The sequence below is a fragment of the Mustela nivalis genome (assembly GCF_964662115.1).
Source record: "Mustela nivalis genome assembly, chromosome: 7".
Lineage (NCBI taxonomy): Eukaryota > Metazoa > Chordata > Mammalia > Carnivora > Mustelidae > Mustela > Mustela nivalis.
In genome coordinates, this window is record NC_139026.1 from 50,492,151 (window position 1) to 50,508,080 (window position 15,930).

Consider the following 15,930-nt stretch of genomic DNA (forward strand, 5'->3'; position numbering starts at 1 on the left):
AAAAGCATAATGAAGCAAGAATTAGGTATGTCCGTGAAAGTCAAGCAGTGCAGTTCAGCTGGAGCACAGAGGCAAAGTAAGTGGGATTCAGCTGGAAAGGTACTGGTCTAGACCTGCACTGTCACCGCGGCTGACACTGGCTACACTTGGATTCTGAGCATTTAAAATATGGCTGCTATAACTGAAGAATTAAAGTTTTAAAGTGAATTAATGTAAACTTAAAAATTGATACCTGATTCAGCTATAGGAAAACTTCTATGTATGTTTGGAAGAACTTGGATATGTGAATCTAATTTTTCCAACAGTAGAGGTTACAAAATCGAAACATAGATCAAGTATTTTCAGTGCATGTAGGATCTGAATTGAGACGGCCTGTTAATAAGGTGACCAACTATGTAACTTTTAGCACTGTAAGTCACACAAGCTGTAAGTGTAATATATATTTAGATTTTAAAGCATATAAATTAACTCATTAATAAAATTTTTAATTACATGCTGAGATAATATCCTGAATATATAAGGTTAAATAAAATGTATTAAAGTTAACTTTACCTGTTTTTTACTTTTTAATGTGACCATCATAAAATTTTAATGACACATGGCATTATATTTGTACTGGACAAGCACTGGTCTAAATAAAAGCAGCCCCTGAATACCAACTCAAACTTGGCTATTATTCAGTAAGAAATTAAAAGCCACTAAAATCTTCACAGTAGTAGGGGGATTTGGGGGGTTGCAACTTTTTGGAAATACAAAAGTAACACTGCCCATTAGGAGTTAAATTTTTAAATTAATACAACAGATCAAAGCAGAAATGAAGTCACCTAGAAATGGTTCCAGGCCTGGAAGACCTGACTAGTTTATGAAGGCTGTATAATACATAGCTTCAAGCAAGCTTCTAGTCTTGGGTATATGGCAAACCACTTATGAACAGTTATGTTTAAAACCAACTTTTGTATTTGTTCTTTCTTTTGACAATCATAGGTTTGTAGATCTACTCAACATCTCATTTTCCTACAAACCAGGAAAATCTCTAATCAATATCAGAGAATCATAGGTAATGCTGGAATATTATGTAAGTTAACAGTTCTGGTTTCTGGAAAGGAGAATTCTTAAACAGCTCCATCTGCCCTTCCTCCAAAAATGTTCTACATTAGAAAAGTCAGAGGATTATTTTTAATTAACTGCTACAATTCCGAGAAATCTTACCTCGCACCCTGATTGACCTCTTCATCCCCACTCCAGTAACCCGTAATTTAGGAAATAGCACCACCATCTAACCAGTTGCCCAAGTCATACAACTTCCACTTCAACTTCACACCAAGGAACTTTTCCACCTTCTAATTTGTTTCAAATTTTCCTGAATACTTCATGCCATCCCCAACCATACAGTTAAGTATGGCAGAATTGGTAGTGAACTAAATTTCTGCCTCTGTATGGATTCTCTCGTTCGTTTTCTGAGTCATCCAATTTACTTTCCTGGTTTTAACACCCAAATTGTATCTAGCTCAGATCTTTCTCCACAGAATTAGAAATCCAATCATTTGCTAGGAACATCCACCTGAATATTTCCATAAGCATCCCAACCTCAAAATGTCCAAAAATTCAATTATCTTATCTTTTCCATCTAAATGTTGCAATTAGAATTCCCACACTAGAAAATGGACATCAACTTATCTCCCAATATCCAATTAAGTCCTTCCCATTTTATTTGTCAAATCCTTTCTCCATTTTTCATCAAAACAAATCATCACTTGAACTCCCTTTAACAACCAATATCCAGGGACACCTGGGTGGCTCAGTTGGTTAAGCGGTGCCTTCAGCTCAGGTCATGATCCCAGCGTCCTGGGATAGAGTCCCATATCAGGCTCCTTGCTCGGCGGGGAGCCTGCTTCTCCCTATGCCTCTGCCTGCCACTCTGTCTGCCCGTGCTCACTCACTCTGTCTCCCTCTCTCTCTGACAAATAAATAAATAAAATCTTTAAAAACAAAAAACAACCAACATCCAAACTTCATAATGGGACCTACAAAGCCATCTGATCACTGCCCACTTTTATATTCAGTAATTGAACTGTAAGACACTGCTGGTACTCTGTACATGCAGTAAGTTGTATCTCATCAATCTTTTTTTATTTGCTCTCTATGCCTAGATAACCTTTTCAATTTCAGGAGCATGTGCTAGCCTCCAATGTCCACCCATGGAAGAAAAAGGAAATCTAAGGACACAGGTTCTATGAGTTTTAAAATCTAAGAATCAACAAAATGACTCTATCCTGTTGCCCCTAGCAGAGGTTCTCAGGTGTTAAAATCCACCATCAGGAGATATTTCTGGTCATAAAGATTTTCCTATGAGGCTTAGAGGCAGTAGCTACTCATGCTTACTGAACCAAGAGAATGAGCATCCTGGACATTCAGTTTCTTTAAACCACAAACTTTTGGTTTCTAATTATTTTCAGTTCTTAAGTACCTGTTCCTCAGCATCCTTTCCAAAAGAGCAGCTGCCCAAATTCTGCTTGATTTAGCATCCTCTGTTGAGTCATCTGGAAGAAGTGACTTGCCGAGATAAGTCTAGGAAAAAAGGGCGAAGAAGCCATGTAGATGACCTATAGTAATGTGATAATACTAGGAGCAGTGAGAACTGCCAGGTCAATATTATTAAAGGAAATATTCTGGGTATATGATACAATAAATCATTTTTCACTCAGAGCTCACAGCTTGTCATCCAAACAGTCAAGACTGTACAAGAAAAATGTAATGAAGTTGAGTATCAGGCTTCAGCATTCACAAGGTATTCAACAGACCAATGAATATGAAAATGGATTTTATAAAAACTCGGTTCCACACATCAATTTTTATGAGCTCCCCTAAGAGCTCAAAGGAGAGGAAACTTACTATTATACCTATACTAATTAAGACACGTTTAATACATGTGAAACTGAACTAAAATATGGCTCAACTATTATCGCATCTGCCTAATGTCTTCTCCCTCTATTAAGACGAATAAGGTGGGAGGCCTGGATGGCTCAGTTTGTTAAGTGTCTGCCTTTGGCTCAGGTCATGATCCCAGGGTCCTGGGTTCAAGTCCCACATCAGGCTCCTTACGCTCAGCAAGGAGCCTCCCTCTGCCTAACAAATAAATAAAATCTTTAAAAAAAAAAAAAAAAAGTATAAGGTGCCTCTTCATACTCCTAGATTTTCTTCTGCTTTTTTCTCTCACTATATTTTCCACACTATCTTTTAACTTATCTGTTTTACGTTCTTCCTCTAGATGGGACCATCCTGAGGTTTTGGCCTTGTCCTTTTCTTTTTTTTTTTTTAAGATTTTATTTATTTATTTGACAGAGAGAAATCACAAGTAGACGGAGAGGCAGGCAGAGAGAGAGGAAGGGAAGCAGGCTCCCTGCTGAGCAGAGAGCCCAATGTGGGGCTCGATCCCAGAACCCTGAGATCATGACCTGAGCCGAAGGCAGCTGCTTAACCCACTGAGCCACCCAGGCGCCCCGGCCTTGTCCTTTTCATCCTTGCATCTCTAACATGTAACAGTGCCTAACCTTCATTAGCGATTTTAAATAAGAGTCTACCAACTGACTGACTAATCAAGTCTTCTTTTTATTTGATTAAACCATCAAAAATTCGAAAGCAATGCTATTCAAAGAGGCTAGCCCATAAACTGTTGGTTTATAATGAGATAAGGAGTTTTAAACAGAATGTATAAAAGAATGGCTTCCTTTTTTGAGAAAGTCTTGCTATGAAAAAATGTCTAAACTAAACAGTGCTGCTTTAGTGATAACAGCTGATTTATAGTCTTGCCTCACTTTGATCCATACACTTGAGAGTTAGAAAAAGACATTTTCATAAAGAAAAGTAAGATGCTGAAGAATGGATGGTTAAAATTAACTTTAGGGTCTTTATCCATCTTTATGAGCATATATATATTTATACATCCCCAAGAAGATTTAAAATAAAGGCATCTATTCACTGGTTAAAAAAATAAAGACACAGGGCACTTAAAAAGTTTTTTTTTTTAAAAGCCAAGACACATTAAAAAAAAAAACCTAATAAATTTTTAATTAGAATTTTTCCTTTTTTTCAACAGGACAAGTAACAGATTACATCAAACTTCAGAACTTCTCAAATATCTAGTTATTATACACATTCCCATCTGTCTTGCAGGGAGGGATCTTGGTCGGCTTAACAGATTCAGGTAAAATAAGCTGCATAATAGTATATATTACAATAATAAATGTACAATGTTTACATAAAATGTTTTAGAAGCAAAGAAAAAAAAAGATGTATCTGCATCAAAAGGCGACCTTTTAAAATGCCACAACTATTTTTTACATTCACTCTTGCAACAGGTCACAAGATGGGGGTCACTAAGCTCAGATAAATCACTATGATGCACATAAAATACAGAAAGATTGGTTATATTATATATTATATATATATTTATATTTTCACACTTTAGCATCTGAAACATAAACTGAGAATTTAAAATTTATTCTCTTCAGATAACAAATCATTTTTTATTCTTCATAAACATGGTGCCCACAAAAGCACACAGGTAAGGCACAATAGGGTTTTCTGTTACAGAACAGTGTGCATCATGTTTACTTAACCAGAAAACGTGCATTATCTGTGCAAGTTCATGCTGCAAACCCAACACATATACAATTAAACAAAGAGGAAACTGAGCTTTAAACAAAATCAAAATTGGTACAATTCCAGCTGTTTCACATATTCATTTGGACTGACAAGGATATATCAACAGGTTATTTAAAAAAAAAAAAAAAAGCCAATTGTTACATTACAAGTAAACTCTGCTCAGCATCTATTTTAATCTGAAATCATAAACAGTAATAAAGCAACTTTACTGAAACAAGGTAAATACCGAGGCACAAAGCGACGGTCACTCGTGCATTTACTATATTGCAAGCTGTCATGACCCAAAATTTCAAATATAATTTTTCAAATACACATTTTGCTGCAGCAATATGCCCTGCTTTAAACTTGACATACAACAGGGTAGCTGACATTTCATTAAATTATAAATAGATTGGGAAAGTGAGTTAATCCCAATAGTACTATGTCATAGTCCTAGTATTTATAATAAATACAGCTTTTCACAAAATACTTTTCCAATATCTGCCAATTGCATCTTTATTGCTCACATAAATTTGAATCCATTACAACTGAGATTGGAACTTTCACACAAAATCATACTCAGACATTTTTATATAAAACTTATAAAAGATATTTTAAACTTGTATCTAATACTTCCAGGTGTTTGGCTGTTTGATCTATGTGATAGTACAGCCATAGGTATATATGTGTGTGTATATATACACATATACACATACATATATATACACATACACACATATATACACATACATATATACACATTAGATTATGAATAAAATAGGAAGCTTATTTTACTGCTTTAATGCAGACATCCTCACAAAACAAGACTACTTTCGCCACCATCAGCATTTATACATATATACAAAAGCCAGGTTAAGTACATGTACACCCACCTATGCTTATATGTAACCGCTAAACCCAAATTAGTTTTCCTGTATTCCAGCTGTAACAAATGAATCTCTTACAAGCAATAGAAACCTAAGGTTAAACTGGGAAATTAACAGTTTTACCACATTAGCCTGGTAAGGAACTATGCAGGTGACTGTATACAAAAATTCACAACATTAGTTCACAGGAGATTATGAAAATACAAGAAGCCTCTTCACCATGCTTTTGTGTGGTTATCCAAACACTCTGTGGTGCAAAAACACAATCACCACATCTGAAAATGCTTAATAAAGTCAATGTTCCTCATGCAAAACTTAAATGCATTGGCTTAACTGAGCTCCAAAAACTGAATGAAACAATTGTTCTGACCACTCAGCACTGCTGCCTCACTGCTAAGTCCCTTTGGAACCTTAAGATTTCTGGAACATTCAAACAGAGCTGTATTCAATAAAAATATTACATACAAAAAGCATTTAAAAGGAAGACAGGAAGCCAAACAGGAATTTTCCTATTGTAAATACCAGTCCTAGGAGTGGAAGAAAGTCTTTTCAGGAACCTCCTTGAGAATTGGCTAGGCCAGTCCGAAGACGAAGATGAGACATAGAGTTCATATGTTTATTTGATGGCTTCAAGGGAGTATTGCAAGTAAGAGCTTGGGGAAAGCGATGGTGATATCTATCTAGTCGTAAATATTTTACTGTAACCAATTTCCCTGTTGTAAGATAAAAATAATATTTTAGATCTGTAAAAATGTGCTTAATATTTATAGAAAACAAACTGTGGTAAAAGACGTATGAACACAATATGCAAATAAAGTAATCTTAAATAATTACTCTAAAAATGCTGACCTAATTTTCTTTTAATTTAAAATCTGGTATAGTTTAACAGTAAGCCATAATCTATCTTTTCAAAATGTTCGTAATACTCAAACTTCTTACCATCAAACCAAGAGCCATGCAATGCCTTAAAAGCTTTTCCAGCATATTCTGGAGACAGACATTTAACATATACACAACCCTGTGATATTAAAAAAAAGAAAGAAAGAAAGAAAAGAGAAAGTTTTAGTTTAATAGCAACAAATCCAAAATGTAGAATTCAACAGTAAAAATTACTTTACCTCACGTGAATTTTTGTCTACTGCAATATGAACAATGCCATCATTATCACTGCATTTTTCTAAAATTGCTTCTTGAATTGCCAAATGCCACTGATCCCCTATTTCCCTAAAAAATTAATGAAAACAAAAATCAACAACCATACTCCTAACTCAATAAAGTCTTGTCTCATAACATATATATCCTACCAGAATGGGAATAGTTTCAAAATCACATATTGTTAAAACTAGTAAGTAGTTAAGTAAATGCTTGTTATTAACAGTAGATAGATTAAAAAAAAAAAATTAGTATTCACAGTCCCAGACCTTCTCTCACTTTCCAATGTAAGAAAGCACAGAACTGAGGCAGTGAAGGATTGGCCCATCGTAGCAGAGTAACTGTGCGGATTGGCCCATCGTAGCAGAATAACTGTGCTGTCATTTTTATGTCTGAAATCTTATGTACCTATTATCATTTCTTTTCTTCTTAGCAAGTGTTAATACTTTAATGAGTTGTAGTGAACTCATAAAAGTTGAGTATTGTTGGGGCACCTGGGTGGCTCAGTCAGTTAAGCATCTGCCTTCAGCTCAGGTCACGATTTCAGTGTCCTGGGATCCAGCCCCCACATCAGGAGCCTTGCTCAGAGGGGACCCTGCTTCTCCCTCTCCCTCACCCCCTGCATGTGTACGCATGGGCCCCTCCCCTACTCTTTCTCCCAAATAAAGCCTTTTCTATTTATTTATTTATTTCTTTGTTTCTTTGTTTATTTATTTATTTATTTTGAGAAAAAGAGTGAGAGCACGCATGAGCAGAAGGAGAAGGAGACTCCCCACTGAGCAGGGAGTCTGATTCGGGGCTCGATCCCAGGACTCTGGCATCATGAGCTGAGCCCAAAACAGACACTTAACCGACTGAGCCACCCAGCCACCCCACATATTACTTCTTTTTTTTAATATTTTCAAATTCCTAAACTTTAGGAAAATTCCTAGTAAATGGTGTATTCTGAGCTTCTCTTCTTCAAAATAATGGAATAATACAGGACAAACATTCTGCACCAACAGCCTTAAGATTTCCTACTACAATTGTACGTATTTGTCTTTTCATGAGATACAGATGGTGGGACGAAGGAAAAGCGGCTACACTTGAAATCATAAATCTTCATCTCAGGTAACAAAATACTAACCCGGCACTAATTTCCTAATCCCCGAAGTATGAGAGGGCTGTTACTACAGTGCCTCCCCACATTTCCAATTTTGTTGTCACTCATTTGGAATCTCATATCAATTATTTCTTGAAATAAATGAGTTATCAGTTGAAATTTATGGATATTTTATATGTAATACATATAAATCAGGTTTTTTGTTTTGTTTTGTTTTTTTTACAAAACAGAATCTGACCTGTCATATCATTGGACAAATAAGCACTCATCTCTAGGAAGCAAATTCTAAAAATTATTACAGCTTATATATGAAATATTAAAGATTCTAAGGCAATAACTTTTGCCAGTGCTAATCTCTGGGTGCATGTGCTGCTATAATTATATAGAAAGAAAAGTTTCTCAAATATTGAATGAACAGAAAAGTCTCTCAAACACTGCATGGACAAATAGGACTTAGAGAAGGAAAGTGTGTATGTACATCTTTGCAGAGAATTTTTTATAATTAGAGATTGGAAGTTTAAAGATAGCAGGTATGTTTATGTATATTGTCTGAGGCAAAGAATGTTGGCAGAAGAGACTTAAAACACTTAATAAAGGGTACTGTTTATCACCACATGTATCATTAATTTGACTCCAGCATTTATCTGCTGTGGAGATTCATAGTACCTACAAAGATTTGTATAAGTTTAACAAATTATTCTACATCTGGGTCTTTTCGCCAAATCTTTGCCTGAAATTTAACAAAGATGAAGAAAAGGAAAACACAACATTTCTGTAGAGATTCAAAAGTAAAAGAGACTGTTCAATTACAGACATAGCATTATAAGAATATTCCAAATATTCCAGATAAAAATTACATATACCTCTGATCATAATACTTACATAACTGGGTCAAACATATTTCGAATCTTTAGACATGGTGTCAAGCTATTTGGCGGTGAATTTCTTCTATCTAAGTGAAATGCTACAAAAGACAAATTAGTTTTACTATTTGTCACTGTTCCATTTTGTTGAAAGGTATTCAGTCATTCATTCTTCTCAAAAAATATTCATTGCATGCTTTTACTGGGAGCCAGACCCCTGGAAGTTAAGGTACATCAGAGATACAATCATCGCTCTCACAGAGGCTGCAGTTTAGTGGGTGAGAGAGTTGAGAAACCGTGTCAGAAACAAAACAAAACAAAAAAACAAAAACAAAAAAACCAACCCTGTAATTATGGTAAATCTTAAGAAAGAATAATACAAGAAGCTGTGAAAGTAACTTAAGGTAGTCTGGAAATATCAGATAACACTTCAGTGAGGAAGTGAAATTTATGCTGGGACCTAAAGAATAAAGAATAAATAAAAGTAGGCAGAGTAAAAAGACCTATAAAGGACATTTCAAGCAAATATGTTAACTTACATACAGCCCCTGAGACAAGAAAGAGCTCACTGTAATCAAGTGTGGTCAACTAAAGTCAACTAAGATAGCCACTGTGGCTAAAGTGAGAACAGAAAGATAAACCTTGAGAGAAGTCAGATTACTGAGGACCATGCAGATTGCATTAAAGTGTTTAGACATTACCCTAAGAGCAACAGAAAGCCACTCCAAGCTTTCTTAAGGAGAGTAATAATTTGATGAGATCTGTCTTTTAAATTATATATATTTTTTAAAAGACTGTTAAATAAAGAACTGATTAAACAGAGACAAAAGTGAATGCAAGGAGACCAGCTAGAAGGTTATTATAGTTGTCTAAGAGAGAGATGATACTAACGTGGATAACATAGGCCAGAAATGCTGATGGAAGGAAGTGGATACAATTGAGGACATATGGAGATCTGTTATGACTTGTTTAAACATGTCATGTCATGTATGTTTAAACATGGCAGGTAAGGAAAAAATTAAGGATAACTCCCAGGTTTATAGTGGAACTAACTGAGAAAGGGTATCATTAATTAAACAAGAATGGTGGGGGAGGTCTGTTTGGTGAGAGAGGATACTAAATTCATGCACATGCTGAATTTGTGGTGCCCATATCTCAGCAGACAATTGTACAGGTGGGTATAAAAATCTGAAAACCAGAAGAATTAATTCAAGATAGCACTTTGGGAGTTATCAACATATCTGTGGTAAATGAAGTCACAGCATGAGATCATCTATAAGTAGAAGGAAGACAGATAGAATGAGAAAAGAGGGTGGCCTTGAGAAACTCCCAACACTTAGAGGTCCAGGAAAAGAAGACAGTCCAGAAAAGAAGATTGGAGAAATGGTCAAGGTAGCAGGAAAACAAGAAGAAAGCGGCATCCCAAAGCCACAAGAAGCAAATTTTAAAGCAGGTGCAACTGTTAACACTGCTACGTAAAATGAGGACAGAAAGGGAACATGTCCACTTGGCTTAGCAATATGGATGTCTGAGAGCTATTTCCTCCGAATTGGGGGGGGGGGGCGGTGCAAAATAGATTGGAGTCAGCTGAAGAATAAAATGGGAGCTAAAAGTAAAAACAATGAGTAAACGTTTAATGCTATCTGGCTATAAATAGGTAGAGAGAGACAGAGTGATAGCTAAATAACAATGTATACTCCAACAATGTGTCTTTTTTTTTTTTTTTAAGGTTTTATTTATTTGAGAGAGAGCACAAGCAGCAGGGGTAGTGGGAGAGGAAGAAGCAGACTCCCCATGGAGCACAGAGCCCAACGCGTGGCTCCATCCCAGGACCCTAGGACCATGACCTGAGCCGAAGGTGGACACTTAACTGACTGAGCCACCCAGGTGCCCCTCTAACAATGTGTATTCTTAAAGATGAGAAAGACTGTATGGCATGTTTAGGTGCTAATGACAAGATCCAATAGAGGCAGGGATTTATACAGTAAGAGAAGAATTTATACAGTAAGTATACAGGAAGAGAAGAGACTTGAGAAGAGCCGATGGGATCCAAAGGACTTCAATACCATTCCCTATGGAGAATAGGGCTCAGGTCTTTGTTAAGTGAGAAAAACCCTCAAATGCAATAGGAGGTGAGGGTGAGTATGGATTCTAGCCATGGATTTACTTGGTGATGGAAATCTGAGGAAGGTAAATCTGATTGCTTCTATTCAGGTCATCAACTGAGAATTTAGGAGACAGAAGGGCAAAAGTCTGAAAGGATGGAAAGAAATCTAAAATTATTACTGAGTAGGAAAGTGAAATGACTGGTAAAATATGATAAGAACATGAAAGTCAGGTAGTACTGAGGGCCTAACTGAGGTTGATTACTTACGACGTACCAGTCTGCAGACTATATGATTTTCTACTGCTATGCTCAGCTCCTTGCACATAGACAAAATCCTTTCATCCTTGGTTGGAATTTGCCAGGCTAAGATGAAGGGCAGTTAATGACTTAAGGGTAGCAGCAAGAAAAGGACTGGAGAGAGGAATGGGTCATGAAACTAAAATGGACAGGAAAAGAAATAAAGATAGGAGGAAGACTGAAAAACTGGAAAAAGTAGGTACATCAAATAATTGGAGAGTCTGGGAATTCCTAATTAAATATATATATATATATATATATATATATATATACACACACACACACACACATATATACATATACATATGTGTGTATACACACACACACACACACACACAAAGCAGGAAAGTCTGAAAGAGGAGTTTATGGCTCAGAGTATACTAATGGGTTAAACAGGTGACAGGGATTAAGGCGGGCGCTTGTGATGAGCACCAAGTATTGTATGAAAGTGATGAATCACTACTATACCTAAAAGTAATATTACACCATATGTTAACTAGAATTTAAATAAAGACTTGAAAGAGGAAGAAAAGAAAAAGACTTGAATGTATCAATTAAAGATTTCAGAAGTAGCCAGTGAAAAAAAATGTCTGGGGTGTGAGTGTCCTAACAGTGCCTGATATGGGGTGGGGCAATGGCCTCTAGACATGAAAAATCTTTGCCAAACCCTAGATCAAGAAGTCTATGAACTTTATGGGGGGCGCCTGGGTGGCTCAGTGGATTAAAGCCTCTGCCTTCGGATCAGGTCATAATCTCAGGGTGCTGGGATGGAGCCCCACATCAGGCTCTCTGCTCAGCAGGGAGCCTGCTTCCCCCCCACCACCACCACCTGCCTCTCTGCAAACTTGTGATCTCTGTCTCTGTCAAATAAATAAATTTTTTTTAATTTTTTAATAATAAATAAAAAGAAGTCTGTGAGCCTCTAGCACCACCCAGACGTCCCTGGCAGTGTACAGCTCGTGTTCTTGGATAACCTTTTAGTTGTAGACAATCTGAGTTCCTTAAAATTCCAATATTGCCCAGGGCCAGCAGAAAATGAACCAGTGAAAATGGAACCACTAATACCATGTTATCCCAGCCCAGACCCAAGGACCTAGGAGAAGTTATTCCTGGCCAGTTCTAATCACAACATAGTTGTGAAGATCAAACCAATTTTTGTCTCCCCAACTAAACTGCAATCACCTCCTGGTACAAGCAAAGAGACAGTGATTTCAAATACCTCAGGAAGTATGTTTAGATCTTTCAAATGAATGCTGTTTATTCTGAAGACTACACATGTCAGAAACATAAATAATTCTCCCCAGCAGGTATGGTTTGATTTTTAATTGGTGCTTTAAAATGCCATTAGAGATACTAAAGCTATGCAAGAATGCAATTTAGACTTAACTACCCTTTAGAAAATGAACTTAAAATTCACTCAGGTTATTTAATAATTATTTGGAAAAAATACTATTAAATGACAACAGCTTGTAGTGGGAGTGAATTCAAAAGACTACTATAATTACCAATCCTCCAGCCATGTATCTTTTAATTAAAGCACTATTTATAAGAGGATAAACTTTAAGCCTCTTAATAAGTTAAACTATCTTTTTACATAAACAACCACCCTACCCCCTACTACAGTCCTATTTTCAGCACAATATTTGTGTCCAGATACATTTAAATGAAAGAAAAACTAATTTATGTATTAATATTTTTTATAAGAAAGCCAATTAATTATATTTAGGTAGACTATACATTTAATGGCATAAAATATAAGTAATAGATTAGAGCTATGTATTCTTACATGAGGCAATTTAGACAATTATCATCAAGAAAAATTCCACCAACTTCTCTTTATTCAGCTCCTGTAACAAATTCTTTTATGATCAAATTCTTAGGAGAACTCAAATCCCTTTTGCTAGGAGTCTACAGACTTTTACCATTCTAACGCTCTAAAAACTTGAATTGGTATCCTTCAAGCAAATGGCTACTAGGTTCTAACTCTGGATTTTCGGCTTTCAGGATAACATAATCTCAGCCACTATATTTTTTTTCAATTTACTAAAAACAGGCATCTTCTTTTACCCTCAATTCCCTTCTAGATTCAGTAACTAATTCACTGCAACATTTTTAAAACCAAAGACTGTCAAGAAAAGGGAGATTGATTTTAAAATTCTTCACACTGTGCATTTAGAAGTATTCAAATTAAGATAGCTCAGTACTTAGCATATAGTTTGTAAACATTTACTATACTGGAACTTTGATGAAACAAAGTAGCAGGACATTTCAGAGCTATCAATTTATGTTGAGTTTTAGAACTATTATAACTGACCTAAAATTGCCTTTGTATCATACTTACACAGTCTTTTTCCATCTAGAGAGAATGGAAGAGTCTGTCATCCCCTCTACTAATTTACACTTGATCTTACTTAGCCAAAAGGCCGAGAAGCGATCCCCCTCCTACTAATTTATAAGAACTTGGATTACCTAGGTCAAGAAGTTGTCTTTACATTCATCTTGAAAACCTCACACTTTAAAAATAAGACAACTACAATGATTAAAAAAAAATTTATATGAACAAAATAATGACCTTTTCTAGAACTTCACAGGCATATATGAGCACTAACTCTTAGTTATATGAAGAAATTAGGCTGAGAATACACAACCATTACAATCAGGCAACTAAGTAATCAGATCTCATTGGCTTTGCATTCTTTTTTCATTTCAAAGGACCCTTCTGCAGACACCTTTTAAAACAAGAAGTTTAATGTTTAGTGTCACCCTTGGCATCATCAAAGCATCACTTTTATGCCATGATTACTGAAGACTATTATTATTCAAGCTCTTTGAAAGTAAAAATCAGAGAAGAAAGGGAGTGGATTTTACTTTTTTGCAATTTCAAAACAATTTACTTAATTTTCTCATAAATACTGTGCTTAGCAAACATTGAGAAATATACTTTTATCCAATAAGATTTAAAGAAACTCAACCAACTACTAGTTCTGAAATGCACATTAAACTAACTCCAAGATTTAATTTTGCAACTAACCATCCAAGAGATTCAAGTGAGGTAACAGTTACTACTAGTAGAGGTTTGGGAACCTAAAGCAACCAATCACCAAGCACTCCTATATACTTACATATACCTGTTTTAACAACCATCCAAGCACTGAGAAAAATATGGACAGACAGTCATTTAAGCTACTTGGAACAAGGAATACGAAGGTGGTCGGTCTTAATGAAAAAGAGGCAGGCAAGCAAAAATTGGAAAAAAGAGCAGTTAAAAAGTTATGTTCCACTTTTATATGTTTCATATATATGTAAAACATAAATTACATGTTATCTGCCTAAAAATTAGGGGGATAGAATGCAGCTAGATCTACAATACTAAGTTGCTTTAAGTGAAAAAGGAAAAAAAAGTAATGTGTATACAGTGTTCTGTTATGGTAAAGACAAACCATTATGTTCATATTTGCAAGGAGAAAAGTGGAAGGATATGTAAGAAACTAACATTAATTCCTTCTATGGAATGGAAATGCAAAAAGGGAGCTTTGTCTTCATATGTTTCAACAGCACTATTTTACATTAAACATGTAAGACTTTCACAGTTGAAAAAAATTAGAAAAACACCATGTTTATTTTTGTTGTTATTGTTTAAAAATACATACCTTGACCTTGCCATACTTTAGAAGGTATTACTAATATTTTGTCACAGGAGGCAGAAGGCTGGATCCACCGCCAAACTAGAAAATCTGTACCACCTATTCTTCGTGTCTCTGTGCGAACTCTAGATTCATTAGCAGCAAGGAAGTCAACAGCTCTATCCCAGACTTTCTTCATTTTTTTCCTAGCATGTGACAAAATGACAAATTTACTATCATCTTGGCTTGTCATCTTTTTCAAGTATTAGTAAGTGAAGGCAATGACTATTATTAATTCTGGTTCTCCTTGTCACTGCATATGAGGTTTTTTTCAAAGAAGATTTAGATGCCTAAAGCTCACTTCAGATTTCATTCTCTAGAGGTGGGGCACAAGCATCAGTAATCTTCCCTCCCAAACTTCACCACTGATTCTGGGGTGTTGCTATGGTGAAGAATGCTGTGGTAGGATATGGAATCATCTTACATTTTCAAGAAGTTATTATTTAGTCCTTTTAATTAAAAATCTTCATTAACAACAAAATATTTAAGGCATTATTTGTAAAACATCACTGGCTATTGTCTGTCTCTGTTTCTTTATTAAGATGAAATTAAAGGAAATAAGGTGAGCATTGGTAAGAATAAAAAATATATAAAAGTGATCATGATTTAGGAATCCAGTTGTTTATTATGCCACTCAAAATCAGGAGGAGAACAGAAGGGAATTTAGAAAGAAAGGAGAGTTTAAAGTACAAAAAGTAAAGCCTGTACAATAAAACAGGTCTACTTGAGAAGGGCCACAACTCTCAATATAATCTTTATAACTTCAGAAGATGCCAAATTCTGATCTACTTCAACTCATGATACTCTGAACGTACTTGTCATGAGGTTGTATTAAGGAATCTTGTACATGTGGAATAGGCATGTAAGGTTGTAAGTCTTTATTTTCCTGGCAAGCTTCATTGTGACTTCGTAAAACATCTGAAAAATAACACATTTACAAATGAATCAATCACTGGACATCATACTGTAATTTATCACATAACTACAATTCAAGAAATGGTTTGTATTTTTACAAATACTTATACCTATAATCTTCACCACCATATCATACATCTGCCTTGTTTCCTCTTCTTCTTTTGTCCAGCGGTATTTCATATAACGCAGAACGACACAAACCATCACTACACCTGCAATATTTATATATTTTGTGTTTTAAAAATTGTGCTCAGTGACATTCATTAATATTCATTGCAAT

The 15,930-nt window shown here is 35.5% G+C and overlaps 1 protein-coding gene and 1 long non-coding RNA gene across 2 annotated transcripts in view; one reads left to right on the plus strand and one right to left on the minus strand.

The window, feature by feature from the left end:
* Positions 1-4,041: 4,041 nt before the first annotated feature.
* LEMD3 (LEM domain containing 3) overlaps positions 4,042-15,930 on the minus strand; it is a 63,198-nt gene continuing 51,309 nt past the window's right edge. The window contains exons 7-13 of the mRNA XM_082738267.1: positions 15,761-15,862; positions 15,551-15,653; positions 14,703-14,881; positions 8,668-8,749; positions 6,650-6,755; positions 6,471-6,549; positions 4,042-6,244 (exon numbers count right to left, since the gene is read on the minus strand). Of these exons, the coding sequence (XP_082594393.1) occupies positions 6,081-6,244; positions 6,471-6,549; positions 6,650-6,755; positions 8,668-8,749; positions 14,703-14,881; positions 15,551-15,653; positions 15,761-15,862 (815 nt within the window). The 3' untranslated portion in view covers positions 4,042-6,080. The remainder of the gene's footprint in view (positions 6,245-6,470; positions 6,550-6,649; positions 6,756-8,667; positions 8,750-14,702; positions 14,882-15,550; positions 15,654-15,760; positions 15,863-15,930) is intronic.
* LOC309868427 lies at positions 7,734-13,420 on the plus strand. Its single transcript, XR_014313695.1, has 2 exons — positions 7,734-7,793; positions 10,378-13,420. It is a non-coding gene; the product is annotated as an uncharacterized lncRNA (long non-coding RNA).